Source organism: Heliangelus exortis, chromosome 1 (genome assembly GCF_036169615.1).
Source record: "Heliangelus exortis chromosome 1, bHelExo1.hap1, whole genome shotgun sequence".
NCBI lineage: Eukaryota > Metazoa > Chordata > Aves > Apodiformes > Trochilidae > Heliangelus > Heliangelus exortis.
The window spans coordinates 24,275,391-24,296,382 of NC_092422.1; the positions used below are offsets into that span (position 1 = coordinate 24,275,391).

General features: G+C 43.2%; 1 protein-coding gene across 3 annotated transcripts in view; it reads right to left on the reverse strand.

Moving 5' to 3' along the window:
• The window catches only part of SMAD9 (SMAD family member 9), a 45,113-nt gene that overhangs the window by 16,080 nt on the left and 8,041 nt on the right, over nucleotides 1–20,992 (reverse strand). For 2 of the 3 annotated variants that reach the window (XM_071738077.1, XM_071738086.1), the window contains exons 2-5: nucleotides 13,467–14,093; nucleotides 7,338–7,595; nucleotides 3,930–4,067; nucleotides 1,908–2,129 (exon numbers count right to left, since the gene is read on the reverse strand). In XM_071738077.1, coding sequence (XP_071594178.1) covers nucleotides 1,908–2,129; nucleotides 3,930–4,067; nucleotides 7,338–7,595; nucleotides 13,467–13,878 — 1,030 coding nt within the window. In that variant the 5' untranslated portion in view covers nucleotides 13,879–14,093. The remainder of the gene's footprint in view (nucleotides 1–1,907; nucleotides 2,130–3,929; nucleotides 4,068–7,337; nucleotides 7,596–13,466; nucleotides 14,094–20,992) is intronic. The other variant, XM_071738094.1, reaches the window with a different exon arrangement.

The window sequence follows — 20,992 nt, forward strand, 5'->3', positions numbered from 1 at the left end:
CATGCACCTGCATCTTTTTGACACTCTCATTAGAAGTCCCCTTTTTTGTCCTTGAAGTCTGACTGCTGAACCAGGTCCAATTGCTAGTAGATGTTGCATTGTGTTCTGGATTGTTTTTAGCTTTGATGTGGTATTTCCAGGAAACCGTTTCACGCTGATACACTAGATGACAATTCAATCACATATCCTTATCCTACCGAGCTAATCTTGTTTACTCATTCTTTTTTCTTCCCTGTTAACATGTGACAATTGTATCCATTTCAGTAGCTTTCATCTGTCCAGCATGCCTTTGAACCCCACACTTTTGGAACTGCTCTGTGTTCTTCTGCAGGCCTGTACTGGTGCCACTTCTACTTGAACATGTTTGGGTTTTTTTTTTTAAGATTTGCATAAACAGGGAAGAGCAGTAAAATGAAGGATCTCTGATACACTAAGCTCCTCTCTGGGCAACCTGCTTTCTTCCCTCAGGCAGGTTCCTAGTTTAACACTTTAAAGTACTTTTAATCAATGAAGACAGATCTTCAGATTTGAATGGATGAAGACCATTAGCATTTACCTCATTTTCTTCCTGTTCTATCTCTTCCTCTTTTGGGGCAGAAAGTCACAGGATGTAACATCCTCAGATGACAGCTTTGACTGGGATATTTTGTCATTCTTCTTTCAGGGCTGGGCTCAGCTTTGATCTATACCCCTCTGACAGTTTATGCTGATAGAAAAGCTTTGCTTTATTGTCTGAGTAAGTTGGAACTGGATGTACAACTCACCTCCCCCCCTCACAACAAACTACAACTGACACTTGTGGCATCAGAGTGGCTTCACACAGTGCACCTGCAACACAAGAGCTTTCCCTTTTGGAGAAGGGTGCAAGAGTTAAGCCCAATATCTGCACTAGCTTTCAGGTTCACTGTTGTTTGTAAAAACTATGTCACATTTCTCTCTGAGCTTCCTCATATTCAGTCATTCAACGCTAGACTATCAAGAGCCAATTAAAATACTGCTCTAGGCCTGGGAAATGAGGTGAGGTTGACAAGATAATAAGAGTGGAACAATTAGAGTTAATTAGTCCAGTGGGAAATCCATTCCCAGGCAGCTACTGGTGAGAGGCTGGGTTGGCAAGATAATGAGTCTAGACTGGATATACCAGAACAGGCAAACCTTCATCTGCACAGAGATGTAGCCAGGTTTCTGACTCACCAGCACAAACAACAGTAAGTTCTGGGAGAGTATCAGGCCATACACAGACCTGATAAGTTGGGATGGAGTGCGTGCAGCCACACATGTATGCCCAGGTGTGGTGTCCTTGTACTTGTCACCAGTAGCATATGCTCCTGTGTGCACAGGGTATACACACACCTGTGTGGGGAGCATGCAGAGAGGGAGAATCCAAGACTTAGTTTCATTGGAGTGAAGTTAACAAGGCAGGGAATCAGACTTGTAAAGGAAAAAAACCCTACAGATGCAATTCTGGTAGAGTTCCTCAGCTAAATAACTCAACTACTAAGTGTTTCATCCATCTCCCTTTGTTATTTGGTGGCAGGAGAACCAGCCCTGAGGCTCCAGCAATTATCCTTTTAGTGGCATTTCAATGGCAATATTCCCAGTTGCCAGAAACTCTAATAAATAAAATGAAAATACATACTGCTAAATTAGAACACACAACTATAAACAATATTTTTCTCTTTGCTGGCCAAGTAAATAGCTTCTGCAAGGAGCTACTCTGCTGACTGTTATCTGGTCAGAAAAGAAAAAAACAAGGAAAAAAAAGCTGCTTTTTTTTCTATTTCAGAAGTAATCTCAGAGCTTTGGTTTTAAGACAAGCACATCTGAGAAACCAGCTATGCTTGTTAATGCAATGCACAGTTCTTTCAAGCTCTGAATATTCCCAGTGAGAAGGGATTTCCTCTTACCTTTTCCTATGTGTCTCCTGGTGTTTTCTATAGTAGAGTTGCGGTTTACATTTGAGAGCAGTCCTAGGCAGAACCTGTTTTTGTTATTTGAGGGATCTGTAAATCCATCTATAAGGATACTTCGAGAGGAAGCCTGGAAAGTCTCCCCTACCCGGTTGTTGAGTTCATAGTAGGCAACTGAGCACCAGTGTTGGGGTTCCTCATAGCAAACAGGTCGAAAGTCTGTGGGAAGTAAAACTGATCAGTTGCTAAGGTCTCAGCAATATTTTTAAATCATCATTGTCTGTTTTCTTTCTTCCCTCCCTCTTCCACCCCCAACCTCACCCCCTAGCTTTTCATCTAAACAGGCACTTATGTCAAGCTTTATCTGAACAGCATCTTCTGCTGCTGCTTAATTTTATCACTGAAGCCCCAAACATGCAAAGGGCTGGTACACCATCTTAATGCTAAGTCTCTGAGGAGTCCCACCTGTTCTTAAAAGCAGTAACTCCACTGCATTAAATTAAGCACATGCTGACATTCCTTGCTGAACTGGGGCGCAATCTCTGTGCTGAAAATAGTAAGGGACACATCTGCTCTGCACACCAGCAGGAGCTAGAGTTGACAGATAGGCTCAAAGCAAGTCAAAACTGAGCCAGGTCTTCAGCTTAACTCCTAACTCTGAAGTTAAGATGTAATCAATCACTGTCCCCAGTTTTTCACATGCTTTGGGGCTTTCCACTTCCATGTGGGACTATAAGCAGAAATGTCAGCAAGGTCACTTCTTTTGGATCTACCGCTGCCCAGGTTTCTTCACTCAGAGACAGACTAAAAATGTAACAGAATCTCTGAGCCTCATTTGTCCTTCAGGAATTAGTGGGAAACTTTATCCTGCCTGCCCACCACAGGCGTGTGAGATCCCCTGCCCTCAGAGCACCTCTATGCATAACCTCTAATAAACTTCCAACTAACATTCACGGGGGCAGTGATCACAGATCGTAAACTATGGTAAAGAGATTAAAGTATCTCAAGAATTTATTTAGAAGTACTGGTGTCTGATAACTGGTTATTATCTGGCCATCCTGTATACCCATCTGTAATTAGCACTGTCACACCCATCTTCCTGCTGCCTCAGTTCTGTGACCCATAACTGTTTTTCACTGTTTCCAAAGGCTGGCAATGTTTTTGTAATGTGCATATGTGTGCACAGTGCTCAGTCCTCGTGCCCCAAAGGACATCTGTTTAGGACTACAACATGTAGTCCCAAAATATACTGGACTAAAAGAATGGTGACTTCTCATTTGCTGCAGCAGGAAGCCAAAGGAACACAGAGCAGAGGAACCCCATCTCCTTGCTGCTCTGCAGGTACAGGCTTTGAATGGTGGAGGCATCTCCTGGCAGTCACTACCAGTCTGGAGGTAGTGGAGACCATGCTGAAGAGGTCATGAAGTTGCTTTGAGGGGCACTAAGGGGATCCTAGTCCCCTCTAATCTGACCACCCATGCCCTCTCCCACTAAAGCATTCTTATATGAGGACAAAGAGTTTGGTTTTCTGTAAAAACCTCTTTGTGCTCCACTAGAACATGTCCTTTTCTTTTCCAGCCAGCCATTAATTAAATTAATACATTAATACAAAGATGGTAGTTAGAAAGATCCCAGCCACAAGGCTTTAAAGCACTTGAAACCAAGTGATAAAGAAATCACTTCTGATATTGATAGTGCTCTTTTCTGTTATATTGCCTCACCATTCTTGATTTGTTATCTTTGTCTTTGTAGCGCAGATTACAGTGTTTGCTTTCATTAACAACTTTCTAAATGTAACAGTCCATGGATGCAAATAAGGTCCAAACTCTGTAACTTCACAAATAAATCCCTGAATTCTTAAATCAACATATTCTGCTAGCTAACAGATGGGTCTAGTACACAGCCTTACAGTAAGATTGTCTGGAACCTATCACTACAGACCACGAAACCTTTGCATTCAAATAACAGTTTTTTTGCTTAACAGTTTTTCTTTGAAGAATAGTACAAATGGTTATTTACTTTCAGCTTCTCCATCGGCAGATTTACCTCCATTGGGCAAGGACAGCACGAGCTGACTGTCAGCTATTGCATCCACTGACCTCCCGTTGTGGTTTCCTGGAGGTTCTCTGGCATGGTAAGGTGGGGGTGGAGTTTCCACTATTAGAAAGAAGGAAAGAAAGAAAAGACATCTAAATCAATACACTGGTAAATTCTCTCTGGCTTTTCTTGGTAAGTACTTAGCACTTACTTACTCAGCATTGCTTATCTAGAGAAAGTCTGGAAACAGAGCACAGATCTGAAGCTGATGTCCCTTCATTCTCCTGAGTAAGACTATTACACATTCAGGGAGGACAGGAAGGAGGACTGTCATGTCCAAATGCTCCATTTGAAAGTGAGAGGGACAGTCACAACAATCCCCCAGGCCTCGACTGTGTCCAGTCAAACTCTCTGTTAGTATGAGTTGTTACCCTAAGTAATGCAGTTTGATCCTTCAGCTCCAGACTTCCGTAAAACTTGAAGGGGATGATTTAAGAGCAGAAGCTAACTTTCATTTATCCTCTGGGAGAAATCTGTCTTTCCTAACAGGCTATAGGAAAAGCCTATGAAAAGCCTCTATACTCTAAAGTCAGACTCGGCAAAACTCTTGCCAGATTTGTCCTTTTTACCTCTGTACTGCAAGGGAAGGCTGGCCCTCTTCTGGCTTGTTCAGTCTCCCATCAAAGAGCAATGGATGTGATAAAAAAACATACAGAGTAAAAGTACCAACTCACAACTTGCTGAGCCCTTGATTTGTTTCATTTATGGCATAGTAAGCTAGAAAGAGAGGTGGCTCTATAGTGAGGATTCTCAAGAAAGAAAAGAGGATTCAGAAAGTCAAAAAAAAAAAAGAGACTATTTTAATATTAGCAAATGCTGACATTTACTGCATAACAACTAAAAGTATGGAGTTTTATGCATTTGAACAGAAACTCCATAGGCTTATGTGTAAACTACAGCCACACACAAGCTTGCAGGACTAAGGGTCTCTTTATGAAGACCAAGATTTAACTCATTCAGGTTGAGATTTCCACTTGATTCTGTTGGCTGGCTCTCAAAACAGACCAACCTCACCCAGAGTGGATACATGCAGACTGTGTCATAAGACAGTCCTTGAATCTTCACGTAAGTACTGCAGAGGAACGTTACTATATTTCAGCAGAATCACAGAATGTTGGAAGGAACCTCTGAAGATCATGGCGTCCAATCCCCCTGCCAGAGCAGGACCAAAAGTAGGGCAGGGCACTGAGAAATGCATCCAGATGGGTCTTGGAAGTCTCCAGAGAAGGAGACTCCACAACCTCTCTGGGGAGCCTGTTCCAGGGCTGTTACCCTTACAGTAAATAAATTCTTCCTCATGTTGAGGTGAGCTTCCTGTGCTCTATCTTGAATCCAATGCCCCTCATCCTCTCAGAGGACACAAGTGAGAAGAGGTCGTCCCTTCCTTCTTGATGCCCAGCCCTCACGTATTTATACAAATTTATTAGATGCCCTCTCAGTCTTCTCCTCTCTAGATTAAAAAGCCCCTGATCTCTCAGCCTTTCTTTATCAGGTAGGTGTTCCAGTTCCTTAATCATCCTCCTAGCCCTCTGTTGTACTCACTCAAGTAAATCCCTGTCCCTCTTGAACTGGGGAGCCCAAAACTGGATGCAACAGTACACGTGAGAGCATTGTTCAGGATTTAGGAATTTCATAAACTACATGATATTTTTAACAAAAAGATGACATAACCCTCCCACAGAAAATACAAAAAGCTAGAATAGTAAAAATCAAGAAAGAACGGAAAGGAATACACAACAAAGAAATGAATATCATGTGGTTATAAGGTATTTTTGATGTCTACACTAATGTCTAAGCTAGTCACCATAAGCTTTCCTTATGCCCACTAAAGAAAAATAGGCAATGCAGACATAGTGTTATCTTAGCTGCTTTAGACCTTAAAACAATGAAACTTGTTCCAGGAGTGCCTGGTTTTCACCACTGGTTACAGAGAGTGTACAGACAATATCCTGAGATGTAGAATTTTGCCTACTTGACATCTACATTTGGTCACACCAATCCCAATCAAGGTTCTTGATGTAACTCCAGTTTGCTTCAAATATTCTTCCATCCCTGTTTGTTACACAGGCAAATTATGCTTACCAGCATTCTGTGTGCTGTGCTATACTGAAGCTCAGGTTGAGCCACTTCCATTTTAAAGGAGCTTTGCAAGGTCCCAAGCTCAGTTAGATGCACGAGACAAGAGTCATTACATAGTTGGAATGGGCCTGATTTACCTGTCAGGACCAGCTCCACTGAATCCACCTTGGTTACACAAAGGTGAAAGAAAAAGATGGGAGGCCACAAACAAGTCCTACTACTTGCTGAAATGTTTCAATGTTGCTAAATATGATTTAATCTGAAGTACAGATCTAGAGAAGAAACAAATGAATGCAGTGAATGGAGAGTGGAGGAAAAATACCACAGTGTTGAAAGTGTCCAGCTTAAAAGAAGTTCAAATACTACAAATACCTTATAAAAATAAACATCTTTCACTTAAACAGACATATCATTAAGGACATGAACTGAAATGCTTCCTAGTTCAGACATAAAAATATTAAGCCGCAAGATTCTGAACTGAATTTATCCTTGTGAAAAAGCTGAGATCATTGAAGCAATTTGAGAATTACAACATGTGGCAGTGAATCCCAGCCTGGTTTTGATATTAAAGGTAGCTCTCAGCTGTGCTCCATGCCACTTTCTTAATATATTTAACAGCAAAAGCATAGGTAAATTTCCAAGTAATTAGAGCAAATATGGAGTTCACAGTGCAAATAATGTGAGTGACATAACCCTGCTGACCTCAGAACTGTGGAGCTGATGAAACATGTCCCAAAGTCACAGGAATTTGCCTGGTGGCTTCAGCAGCTGTTGGGCCAGACTGTTAAAAACCTTAATTTCCTGAAGTTTATACAGTCATTGGGATCACTATACATTAAAAAAAAAATTTTTGCATACCAATTTCCCCATTTTATCTTGTCTCTCTGTCTCTTGACCCTAAACATCTCCATTAGAGGTACCTAATTTGGGTGTTGCAAGTGCTCTTTCCCACGGATTGTGTTAGAAATTTGGATGGACAGCTTTAGGCACAAGGTGGCCTGGCACACCTGCTCCTCTCCTCAACTCTTCCCTTACAGTAATTGTGAAATCTCATCCACACACTTCCAGGAGTGGCATGACTACAGCTCTTAGTCCCTTAAGCATCTGTCAGAAAGATTGGGAGACAATACTAAGAGACAGTCTTAGTAATTATGTTCCAAATCCATCCTGTCCAATATTTCAGCCTGTACCTACAGTCCCTAGCAAGAACCTCAACCTTGTCAGTCAGAATATCTGAGAGCTCATTCCTACCTGTGAGCTGATAGGGACTTCCTGGTCCAGAAGAGCTTCCTGGTGAGTCAGGGTAGCTGATGCTGTTAGGTGACTGGGAGAACATGTGGCTGGGTGATGATGGAAAAGGAGTGCATGGAGGATGCTGGAAAGACTCAGGATATGTGGCATTGTGTGGCATTAGTGGCTCGCTGTGCAGAGAAGTGTTTCGAAACTTGGCGAGGAGGCTGAGGTGAGGGTTGAACTCACTGTGTCTTGGGACAAGTACAGGAGGTAGGACTAAAAATAAAAAGAACAGAAAGAATCTGGTTAAAACTGCACTCTTGAAAATATTATCTCTTGGTAAGTTAAAAAGGGGCATATTCCATGCTGTGCAAATACAGATGCCTATATATGAGTCACTGAAGGGCAACAAACCTGTATAAGAACAAGAATCAAAAGCTGATTCTTGAACCATTTTTTTTTTCAAGTTTATAGCCAGCTGCAGCAATTCCATATGCAAAATATGGGCTCAATCCTTACTCCCAACTTGAGCAAGGTATTCACAGTATTACAGCATGCACACACAGCTCTCATAAAGAAATGCAAATTTTGTGCTTTTCCCTCTCAAAATGACCTGCTCCTTCCCTCCTGGAAGACTGAACATGTCAGGAGCTTACTAAAAATAGCCACCAGAATTTGCCAAAACCATAGCCAAGTTTAGTAACAATTAACAGTGCTCTGTAATACACTGCATATTTTACTACCAGTGTTCTACAGATGGGCATAAGGAAGCACAAACCAGAAGCTAGACACCATATTTGAAACGTTTTCAGGTACTTGAAAATGCCTCCAGCCAGCCAGTTAAGATCTTAAAAAGGAAATATAAATGGCAATTCAAATATTGCAGCAATAACTATCTAGCTCTTGCAGTATAGCTAGAAAAGATCTAGCACAGGGAGGCAAATATCAGTGGTTGATAGTGGAAAAACACAGGTCAGAAAACTGAAAAACTCTCTTCACTTACATCTCATACTATCAGTGCTGTTAATGGCACTGTTGCACTGAGAAACCTGAAGTTGACCCAAATTATTCTGGATTCTGACACATCAGGAATGAGAGCAAAAGTGAAGCCAAAATACTTCTGAAATCCCAACTAGTGAGTTACCTGTGAAGATGCAACCCCTAGGCTGGAAAACAAAAAGGTTTAAAGGCTGAATAGTTCTGCATATGGGATGTCAACCAGAAGTCCTTACTTGTTCTCCCCTAGTGCTTGGGGTGAGCACAGCTCCTACAATGAGCAACCCATGCACCTCAAAATTTCTCTATTAGTTACTAACTCACATAGTGCCAGACTGTCTTAGCTGAGGCCTTAAAAACAAGCAGGGGGGAATGAGTCCCCAGTTGCTATCGTGCATATCTAAAAGCCAGCAGGGAAGATAAAGAGGCAGTTTGAGTTCCTGTGACAAGGATGAATTGTTGCAACAGTGGGAACAGTTGAGCAGGCTTGTATTGATTGACCTACTGTCCAGAGTTCCTCTGGCCCAAAACCCAGCAGAATGTAATCTTTCAGTCTATCCTAACTAGCTTCTGGGAACAAATAGCAGTGTGCACTCAGGGTTACAAATGCTGACAGGAACATATGGTTTGAACGTGTTTTAACACATTGTTTGGGCCCAAAAGCTCTGCCTAGGTAAGGCCACTTCTTTTTAGGCAGGTTAGCTAACACCTTTTAATTACAGTGAACTTTCATCTATTCAGCATAATGAAAGAGTGCTACAAAGCAAATAAAATATAAATAATGCAAAACATGTACATGAGAAGAGGCTGTAGGAACATGCTCCTTGGAGTGACCCTTCAGTGCATATCAACTGGGATACCTGGTAAGAGACTAAATGTAGAACTTCTCTGGTCCAAAGCATTTCTAATTAGCATCTGGCCAGCACAAGGATGGTTCTCCAGAGACTTTCTTTCCTCCTGCCTCTGATGTGCTGATGTTCATCTGTGGGATGAACATTTTGTTGTCATCCTTTTAAGTCCTTTGATGGAGAAAGGTATTTCTGCTTTTTAACCACTTTAGCTTCTTGGATTTCCTAGACTCCCCAGGTAGGACTCATGCAGGCAATATAGTTACTTACATCTGAGATGCACTACCCAGTTTCCAAGGGATGTCTTCATAGACAGTGGAAAGAAACACTCTCTTAGTGTTGATTTCATCTGCTCTATACTGGGACAAGGTCAGCACCACCAGGGTAGATGTGGTTTTAGCAGGCTGGATCCCTCCCATCCCAAGCCCCTATGACCAGCTCCAGGCTGTGAGCTGCTGATGCTTCTGGGCTTTTTCCTCTACTTCTCCATCAAACTGCTATGACATTTACCAGGTCTGCTGCTGCTCAGCCAACTCTGACCAGCAGCCCTTGAAATCAGGGAACTGGTGATTCCATTCCACCCACCAGAGGTGCTGAGTAAGGGACAGCTGTGCTACAATGTGCAACGTGGTGTAGTGCTGGGAGGCTGGCACCTTGCTGCAGGTACCAGTGCTAAGGAAGTGGCTCCCTGCAACCCTGTGAGAACTCAGTGTGACTCCTGCTCTAAATGAAAGATGAGAATCTGGATGTGCGAATGGCACTTGCCAAAAAAAGCCTTTGACTCGCCCCAAGTGAGTCAGCAAGAGGAATTTTCAAGCCTTGAACTCCTTCCCAGCTCTGACCAGGGTACTTTTAATTTCTGCTCTGCTGTACAGTTTTGCCACCTCACTCAATCTTTCCACTGACTGCTCTGTGGCTGCCTAGAGGGCTAAAGCCTCTGTGGTGGTGAGGAATTCAGAGATTTTCTTGTTTGTGGCTAAAAAATCCCCAGAGGCCCTCATTCTCCTTGCTCTTTTGGTAACAGATGTCACTCTTCAGGGCTCAACAACTCCGAAGTATGACCAGAGGCACACAAATGAGTGACTGAGTGCATTGGGACCTGTCTGTCCTCAATTAACTGAGTTGTCTCTACTCAGTGGAGTCCTTTTCTTCTATCTGCTATTCTCTACCAAAAGCCAGTAGTGGATCCTTCCTTCTACGTATGCCCAAGTGTTCATGTCCAAAGTCTTGCCACTGCTTTTCCTGCACTAGGCTTTCTCCTGCTCCCTTTAGCTCCAACAGCTCTTGCTGGAAACCTGGTTGCACCCAGAGCCTGCAGCTTCAGATGATAGCAAACAAATTACTTGTCTCACAGTTTAATTCCAGGTATTGTACACTGTCTACAAATGAACTATCTCATAAAAAATAACAGGGTAAATATTTAGGCAGCTTTTATATTTTTCTGAAACTGCAGCCTCTCCTGACAACAAACTATTCAGACTTACGAACAGCTCTTCAAGGCAAAACAACAAAGGGGCAAAGAGAAGCCTAAGCACCATATCCATCTCCTTTTAGGATAGGTGGCCCAACCCCTGTCTGCAGATGCACCAATTGAGGAAATCTGAGCTGCTTTTTTCTTAAGGGCACCTGATGCTCAGCAGACCTGAGAAGAAACCTGCTGGGAACACTGGTAGCAGCAATAAAATCTATGTATCATCTGTGGAGTATTGGTCAGCATAGACTACAATGTGGCTGGGCAGCCTGAGGACACAGCAGAGGCAGTGAAACCCCTGAATCTCAAACTGCTCTCTAGTCATAGAGGTCTAGGGGTCTGCCAGGCCATTAAAGAAAGGTAGAGGCCCTCCTGTCTTTGACACAACTTGTTCATTCTGAATAACAGATAACAGATCTGGTCACAGATCTATTAATAGACATTGCTGATTGACTCAGCAAGATGGACTGTAGTGATGGAAACTGACCCCCAAAAGGATGGCCATTTGCATATAAAGAATACTGATTTGTGAATTATAAAGAAATGCAATGATGACTGATTTCATGGGTGGGTTTTTTAGCTTCAGAGGATGAGATTCAGAGAGAGTCATATATGTCTAAGATCATGAGCAGCCAAGATGGAGAAGACTTCCTGTAGTTACGAGGACTGCTTTTTAAACAGACTGGTACCTAGATAAATTGCTTCCAGACTCTGCTGTGGTGATCTCATTGCTACCACTTTCTCCTAAAACTCATTTCTTCCCTTGCCTCACCACCACCACCTCCTTGCAGCACTGCTTTCTAACTCTGCTGGCCTGGAGCTGCATCACTGCCACTGCAGTGGTGTAAGCTGTCTCTTCTGCTGCTGCTCCAGCACAACTTCAGTAGGTTGTACCCCTTGCTGCACCACATCTTTAGCAGGGGAATGGCTCACATGAGTTTCATCTTCTAAGCTGTCCCTGTAAGAAGAGTGGCAGGGGGTGAAGGCAACAGCCCACGAACAATTCCCGGGACCTGTAGCAGGGCACAGCCCACATCCTCGCAGCTGCACTCTCTTTCAGTTCCTAAACAAGGGTGTTCACATTCCAAGTGTCCCTAGTCCATCCTGTAGGCTAACCCCCTGAGAACTGCTAGTCCACACCAGTCCTCACTAGTCAAAGATGTGCCCAGAACGTGCTACCAATTCAGCAACACTCAGACTTGCACCCCAACCCCATCTCACCAGCAGAGACGCAGCCAGGCTGCTGCACAAGCAAACAACAGACACATGGTCACAGCTGAAAGCTTCTGAGTTCCAGGGTCCAACAACAAGCTCTGGCAGCCATTTAGCAGCTACTTGATTATCCCAGTACTAGTACATGTTAGCTGGCACTGAACAGACCAGAAGGTCGGGGCTGAAAACAACACAGTGCAGTGCTGTCAGCCACCGCACTGGGGAAGCTCCAACAACTACACTGGAGTTACACCAGTAGAAATGAAAAGACAATAAAGACTGCAGCCTTCAAAGAGAAAGGTACACAATATGGGACACTTTATGAGCATCTTTTCTTGGATTCTTAAAGAGTTTATTTTAGCGAGGCAGGAGATCGGCTCTTTCCACTGAAAACTGTTGACAAAAAGCACCACTCACTGCAGCTGTAAAATTTTAGTTGTGACAATGTTTACAGCAGGGCTATCAAAAAAGGGAGCAGCCCCCGTTGTTTAACAAATGTTAACAAATGCCTTTCCCTTATTTCATCTGTGTGAAAAGAAACATCCCACAGTTCACTTATCTGATCCTAATGTCACCTCAGAGTAGAGTTCATGCCAGACAAAGAGTAATCACAGAATAGTAAGTATACACTTACCAACCATATCCATTAGTAAATTAAATTACAGTGATTTTTGGCAGCAGGGAGAGCTAGGTTAGACATTAGAAATAATTTTGAACTGTAAGGATAGCAATAGACTGATTTGCCTGGGGAGGTTGCAGAGCCTCTATCACATGGGATTTCTAGAGCTCATTAGAAGAACATCCATCAGGAATGAACCTGGTAATTTGTTTTGTTTTGGGAGTTAGGGTAGAGGAGAACAGGATGACTGCTCAAGATCTCTGCCAGTCCTGCCTTCTAAGATCCCTGTAGAAGTCAACAACAAACACTGTAATTTTCTAACAGCTGTTTCATTGACAGCAACCCCAACTAAATGATCCCTCAGTGAGGTCATAAGTTTTCAGTATTGACCAAGTCCAGTCTAAAGAGGATCACTAGCAAAAAAAACAAAGTTTTATGGGAACTTGGGGAGTTTATTTGACATAAACTACCCACTCAGGTAAGTAAATCCTACTGAAGGCAGGCCAGCAGGCATTTAGGAAGAATCAACTGACCTAGTTTCATATACAGCAAGGTAAGACATCTTACTGAAACACTAAACTTTAAAGAGAGAGCTTTTAAGACATTTTTCCTGTGGATTAATGAGATTGTTGGTTTTCAGACGAGACATAAATCTGCCCAGGGTGGTAGTAAGTCTAGGATGGTGCCTAGATCACCTGCAAATGGCAACCAGTTTGAAGGTGGGTTCAGAGGGCAGCCAGCACACACTAACATCCAGAGGGAGGTGGCTTTCAGAACCCCGCACAAGATCTGGGCACCAGGGGCATTCAACAAGATGTGAACCTCACTCATTCCCAGCTGCTGGAGCTGTGATGCCAACGGGCACAGAAAGACCCAGGGTCCTTCCATCAGATGGAGTCTGCCTGTTCAGATTTCAGAGCAGAACTCAGGAGGATGCACCAAGACCAGACCCGCCAGTGTAAGAGCTAACAGAGAGACACGAATCATTTCCAGATAATTACCTGGGGTTTCCACCCGTCGGTAATGGTAGGGGTTAATGCACACTTCTTTCTGCTTTGAGCCAAATGGGAACTCACAACATTCCAGTGGTTTCAGCTCATGGTGAGACTGTAAATCAGGCCAGCGCCAGACTCTGCAGTAGATGACGTGGGGAAGCCCCTTGCGGTGAGACACCTGCAGCCGCCCATCCAAGGAACGTGGGATGGTGACACATTTACTGGGCTGACCTGGGCAGCTCAGAGCCCTTTCCAGTTCTTCCATGGCACCTTTTTTCTTCTTTAACTTCTTCACCAAGGAATCAACAGCTTTTTCTGCCCACTTTTCCTCTTCATCTCCTTGTTTCCAGCCCAGCAGCCTTTTCACTGCAGGGCTGGTGAAGGAGAACAGGGAACTGATAGGGGTGCTGGAGTGCATAAGAAGCAGAGATTACACACGAGCACCAACAGAAGCACAAACTGCTCTTTTGGTTTGCAAGGCTTGCACGAGGTCTCCACAGTACTGAGATGGAAGCTTCCTTCAAAGAAAGGTGCTTTCATACATATGGTTTTGTAGTCTTACGCACTGGTTACAAGTAGTCCAATAAGGTGGGTCTCAGAACTTGCCAAACATCAAGAAACTGCTGATGAAGCCTGGAATAACAACACAACAAAGAGTTAGAGTTACACTCCTTCCAATGTTCCTTCAACAAAATTTTTTGAAAACAATTCAAAATGTGTATTTAATTTTCAATGGTTTTCTGTTTGCTTCTTGCTGTTTTTTATCTCCTCCCCTCTATCCTCCACACTCATTTTAGAGTTGGACTTCAGAAAGGATTAAGTGTTCAGTCACTTCCATTTGTGTTTAATGTACTCAGCAACTTGCTGCAGGATTACATTTACTACAAAAGAAAATGTAGCACTTTTATTATGCTGGTAGCTGTAAGTTCAGCTCAAGCACCTTCTACAAAATTAAATCTTTAATATCACATTTTATGGAAGTAGTAAGTAGAATATTTTTCTGATTTCAGGTCTCTCTCTGTCCTGCAGATCTACTGTTAATTGTACAATATCAGCTACAAAGTTAATTAAAATTTAACTACTCCAAGATTTCATTTAGTGCCTCTGAAAGATCTATCACTTATTCTCTAATCTTATTTACATTTTGTCACATACAAGAAAAAATCTTGTTTGCCAAGCCAGTCTGTTTCACTCTTTCCAACAATTCAGTTTTTTGGACGAAAATCACAGACTTTTGGACACAGTTTGTATTGGATGGATTCTGAGTTATTTTTGCTAGGAGCTGCTACATCTGACAAAGTCCAACAAAAAGCTTAGTTCTTGAGGGTTTTTCTTTTCTGCTTGTTTTTTATTGCTGGGTTTTGTTTGTCTGTTTTTCAAATGTAGCTGAATCCAGTCTAAATTTAGCTGAAAATGACATATTTCCACTGACTACAGCTCAGAGGAAAAGCGTTCTTGTATATCAAGCTATTTATTGCTTTAAATATACTTCATGGACCCCCTGTGCATACCAAGCCCAAAGGACTGAATTACACAGAGGGCACTTAAAGCAGCAGATAGGGGCTCCTTCTAAATGGATGCCTGCAGAGAAGCAGCTCCATGACAGCCCTGCTCCACCTTTTTAAGAGGACTTGGGTGCTTCTTGCCTTGCAGTAAAGACCTGGACACAGTCCTCAGCAGTGCTTAATGCAGCCACTGAGGAGACAGAGAGACACTGCCTGGTGTTGGGAGCAGCAGGGATTTACAAACCATATTATTCTGCAGCTCCCTTAAATGCAGAGCTCTTGTGAGAATGCAAAGGGCACGTGGGGACACAGAGTGTAGGCACAGGTGCAACACACTGAGAGAGGAGAATAATCCCCAAGACTGGTTCCTCAGCATGGTCTGATATGCTCAGCACCACACAGCTCTGGAGCAGGCTGCAGGGTAAGCACAAATGGCCCGGGGCATCAGAGACTCGTAGGCAACATGCAGTGTTTGCTGAGGGCTAACCAATGCCTAAAGCTGTTTTCCTCCTCCAAGCCCTTCTGTTTTCCTCTCATGCCCCTTCCTCTGCTGGCTTTACCCTTTAAGACACCCAGTACCCTGAGAAATCCAGATACGTGTACACAGAAGGAGCTTTTTTGCATAAAAGCAACTCTTTAGTGTGGCACCTGCCTCAGCAGAAGTTGCTGTTCCCCCAGGAGATTCACAGGCACCAGGGGACAGGAGATTGCATGAAAATACCAAGAGGGACTTTAAAACTAGAAGGAAGAGCCAGCACACCTTGCTTCAGGCACCCACCACAGCAGTGAGCTCTGGCTTATGCAATTTCTACATTATCAATCTATGTGCATGTCTAGCTGTCCTCAGCTGTCAAGAGAGGCTCTTTAAAGAGCACGGCAGAAATCCCCTCACTCATGCCATTTGGTAAGCAATGATAACTCCACAGAGCTGTCCAAACTTGTCCCACCATGCAAAAAAAACTGATTCCAGATTTTTTTTCCTTCTCGGTATTAGTAAAAATCTAGTGATCTGGAGCATTTTACTGGATAGTTACTAATGCCTCTTGGTCAAACGCAAAGTCTATTCCAAGCGTTTAGAGGGTACATGTAAGAATGAAATAAGTTCAGAATGATTTATCACAGGAAAAAACCCTCAAGCTGCTTGTAAAACATAATGTGGATAGAATTTAGGCAGGCAGTCTCCAATCTTTGAGGGAGCTACAGAGCCCAGAGCCAGCCCCATCTCGGCATCCCAGGCAGTGGAGGTGCCTGTCCCTCACTGCCCTGATGAGAACCTGGGAAGAATCCACCAAATTCCACTGCACCACTCTCCTTTCCTGGCAGCACCAAACCCTCATCTGCATGTGAGAAACCGAAACAACGCTGGGATCTCTATGGATCAGCCCTGAGAGCAGCAACAGGAAGCAAGGAGAGCCTGGGATGAAAGCCCACAGGACCAGCAGTGGTCTCCAAGTCTGCTCCAGGCTGAGAGGGAAAATGGCTCATGCTCCTTATCTGAGGGGGTCTCCTGGGTGTTAGTGTGTGTAAACAACTGCCCCTGATAAGTTAATGCAACATTACAACCATCAGATATGAAAACATACATGTTCACATAAAAGTATTGTCCCGAGATTTTCTTTTCCATTTTGACCGAAGTTTTAAATAAACACATTAATCTCGTTCAGTCAAATTAAATAACTCAACAGTGACATCAGTATGAGTCTGAGCACTATTGTTGCTAGTGGGAGAGTCGCCAAGACTATGTGTATAAAAGCAAAAGCTGTGCTTTGCAGACCATGTGATGTAGTCTCAGATAAGTACATTGCACAACTTCCTACCACAGTTCCCCCAGTTTCTTCCAACATCTTTTTTCCCCCAAATTCAACTGACATGCAAAATATAAATGATATTAAATAAACTAGGCAGCTTTCAAATAACATTATCAGAACATCCTACTTTAATGTTACTAAAATACACATTACTGCATGTTTTTCAGCAGCCTAAGCCGTGTGTTGCTAGGCTGAGATACTCCATTATGAAATACCTAGGCAGCCACCCAGCTTGAGGGCTGTAATGTTAGAGATGTTAGTTCACAATTTAATTTTAACAGTCTTTCAGGACAGCAGCTGCTTCAGATGTATGCCTTTTGCATGCAACAGGCAACTTGCCTACCCACCTGGAAATTTCCAGCACTGAAGTTTCAAAACCATGCTTGGCATATTTTCTCTGCTGACAATTTATAGTGTTTCTTGTTATTCATCACTGGAGAGTGGTGAAGCAGGGGGGTGAATTATTACAGTTCTGACCCACATCCCCACCACAGGTATCATGCATGAAGGGAATTGTGGTCTGGTTGCCTCTATCTCCCTCAGTGACAATATGATCTACTGTTCTCAGCAGGAGCCAAGCATCATTAAGGGTACATCCCTGACATGATTCTCCCCTCTAGGACTACAAGGACAGCTTTGTCTACCTATCAGGTAACTGACAGATTGATCTAACACCAAACACAGACAATCTGCTATACTGTACATCTTTATTCTATCATCAAGTTTAGCATAAGGTATGAAACTTACTTTAGGGGAGTGACAGTAGATGCATGGCATGTGAGCACGGACTCACCCTTTTGTTTCTGTGGTTTGCAGGAGCAGGATAATGTGGGACTGAAAATGTTTTAGCCCAGTTCACTTGCTCCAGTCTCCCTAAACATAGGGTACCTACCTTAAATATTGTTACTCTAGTGCTGTGGAACATTTCTGGGCACAGGAATTATCTACAGCATAAATCATAACAACTGCATCTGCCATGACTGTGGTCTGTGCCAGTAGCAATCTCCCAAGTAACTCTTGTGCATAGTTCACAGGTTATCAGGGATCAGGGGTCACTCCTGATAAAAAGTCTGCATACATTCACCCTGTTTTGGAGGGTGAGACAGCCACTGCATGGAAGCAAGTTCTCCATCCCAGACAGACTCAAGAACAAAAAAAGCACTAGGCATGTTTAATTTATCAGTGTGGAAGCAGCCTTTCAGTAGAATTTAATTGGCCACATAAACATAATCCAGTTGTTGACACTTGTACCTGACCTACTCACCCTCAAGTCCCTAAATACTTACTTGAAAAAACATGCATGTACATGGTCTGGGCTATTCTACCTAAAAGTAAACAGCTAGGAAAAATAGCAAAACTAGGCACTATATACACCTAATGCTGGGTGAGAGGAATTGGAAGACTCACCTCAAGTCTAAAGAACTGCTACACTAAGACCCAGCAATATGGCCACAAAGCAGAAGGGACTAGGATACTTCTGCCTACTTCTAAACCCATTTTTCACCCTCCAGTGTAGAATTAGACTGTTAAGTCTTCAGGTCAACAGGAGAAATGTGTTCCTCCAGGCACTCCACTGCAGCAACTTTCAGTAACTTCAGCCATCACTGTGAGCTTATGGTTTCCTAACTGGAGCCAGGTCCTGCTGAAGTCAGTAAGAGGGGAAATTAAATGTGCCCTTTTGTATATCTCACATGGCAGCATGCTGACACAGTATGGAAAGATTTTGGGAAATTTAGATTTCATTAAATGTAAAAAGGATCAGCTATGTCAGGGAAGACTTGCATCACTTCTCAGCAGAATGTCTGTGCAAGCCAACCAGCTGATGAAGTCGCCCTCTAATTCATTTCCCATGGGTGTAGCAGGGCAATCGTTATCAGTCCTCATTAAATTTCACTCTAAGCTTTGTGCAGAAGGCAAAAAAGGAAAACCACGCGGATGCTAGTGAAAAGGAGCTTAAAACACAAGAGTGTGAAAGCACGGTGTACAGCCTCCCTCAAAAGCACAGCTGTGCAGGCGTGTGCAAGCACAGATGTGTGCAGATGTGTGCATGAATCTGGCCTGGGAATAAAGCTCCGAGACGCTGCGTCCCCTCGGAGCGGCTGCCTGCGGTGAGAGGCACGGCTATCAGTCTTGGAAATGGCTGAGATCATCAGTCTGGGTGTCACTGCAGCAGCTCAGGAAGGCCACAGAGGGAGATTTCTCAGAGGGTCGTCTAGACATAAGCTGAGCAGTTCTTGGAGATGCACGCAGCTGGAAAATGGAGTAGTGAGACAATTCTTAGCTGGAAGTCTGCCGCTCGCTGACTCAGTCCCAACAGCACCAGAAGGGAGAAAAATACTTAAGCCTAACAAGGTGAAGAGGGGTGCTGTGAACACACACTTGGTTAGTTATTTTTACCAAGCACTGATTCAATTACTTCTAGCTAGCACGAAAGAGAAATACACAGTTTTTTTTTCTCAGGGTAACCAAGTCTGGATTTGGGTATCACGCGTGCCCAGCTGGCAGTGGCCAAGAGGTACCCAGGGCTGGAAAAGATCAGTCAGTCACATCATCATTGCTGTCTGCCATGCAGATCTTCCACACTTCAGTATGGAAAATGGTTTAACAATAAATAAATAAATAAATAATCAAACAAAAATAAATAAACAAAAGCGTTTCTTACAAATACTCAGGCCTCAAATGTGGAAGACATCTCACCAATCTTTCCCTGAACCCGCTCGCACATCCTAAGCCTGAAGCACCAGTCCTGTCAGCAGGGTTTTAAGGCACAGAGCTGGGCAGGAGACGTTTTCACACGTGCATTCACTCTTGAAGTGAATGGCAGCCACATGGAAGTGCAGGCTTGAGGTGCCCAGCCACCACTGCTGCCACCCCAGTAACCACCTCATGGCATGGGAAAGGTGGCCACACGTTACTCTTGACACATGTAAATAACTCGAAAAGCCTCATGTTCCACTTGTGACACCCACAACAGCTTTTGGGATTCCCCAAGGGCTTCTTCTTGTGCTTGGGACCTGCTAGACAAGGGTGCTGTTATGAACCTACTGGAAACCACTGTCTTGTACTCAACAAAATACAGTGAATAAGTAATACGTTACCATGTTACTGAGGTCATCAACAATCACAGAACATGACATCCAGGGTTTTAATTAAATGGGATGTAAAGAAGGTTGTTCTCATTATTTTTTTTTTTTAACTAAGATACTAAACCTGGTTTGACCCTGAACTGCTCCAACTGAAAACAGCTGCAATGATAGGAGGTAAAGTACTTGCAGTTCATGTTTATCCATGTTTCACACAGCCCTGGCAACATCTCCCTGTTTATTCCTGTAAGTTTAAATGAATAATGCAAACTTCTGAAACTAATTTTCCTGTCTTTTTTTCAAGTTCTTTCTGAAAGTCTTTCTACATGGAACTTTATGTGAAGACATCAATATCAAAGAGCAAATCTCACAGTGCTTCATGCCTCTCCGGTCTCTCATCCACACTGTGGAGTCTTCATGGAACTCACTGACTCCTGGATAAAATAAGGACAGATTTTGATACCAGTGCCTAAACATCTTTGACTTCTAAAAGATTTCAATGACCTTGTGGAATCAATCTCACCTACTTGGTATCTTCCAGGTTCTCTTGACAGGAATAACACATTCTCATTTGATATAAAGGACAGATTCGAGTATGTAAGTTCCACACCTTAAGACAGCTACAGAAATCTCCAAACGTTAAACACTTACAGGTTCACTTAAAAGGTGTAAATTTAGTTACAAAAGAACATTAAGTACCCAGCACATGTTTGGACTGGGAAAAGATATACCATTTTCAGTGGTAGGACTGCTCTGGGTTAGCACAGATTCTCAAGAGTTTCCCCAAAGCTTTGATAGTGTGACTTAAGATGGGGAGAGCAGAGGGGCATGGACATGGTAGCAATATGGCAATATGCAAAAGGCTGCTGCAAGCAAGATAGGGGCATTTTGTCTTTTCTGTCCACTTGAAGGAACAGGGAGAATGTATGTATAGGATAGCTACACATTAGGATAACTACCACTGCTGAAGTTTTGCAAGAGCAAATTACACTGCTTTCTTACCAGGACACCTGCATCAGCCTTGGAAAGGAAGAAGAGACTAGAAAACACCTTGAGATGAGCTCTTCCAATCTTTCAGCTACTATGACCAAACAAATGAGTCCCACTCTTCAGATGCAGCACATAGCTGCCCTGGC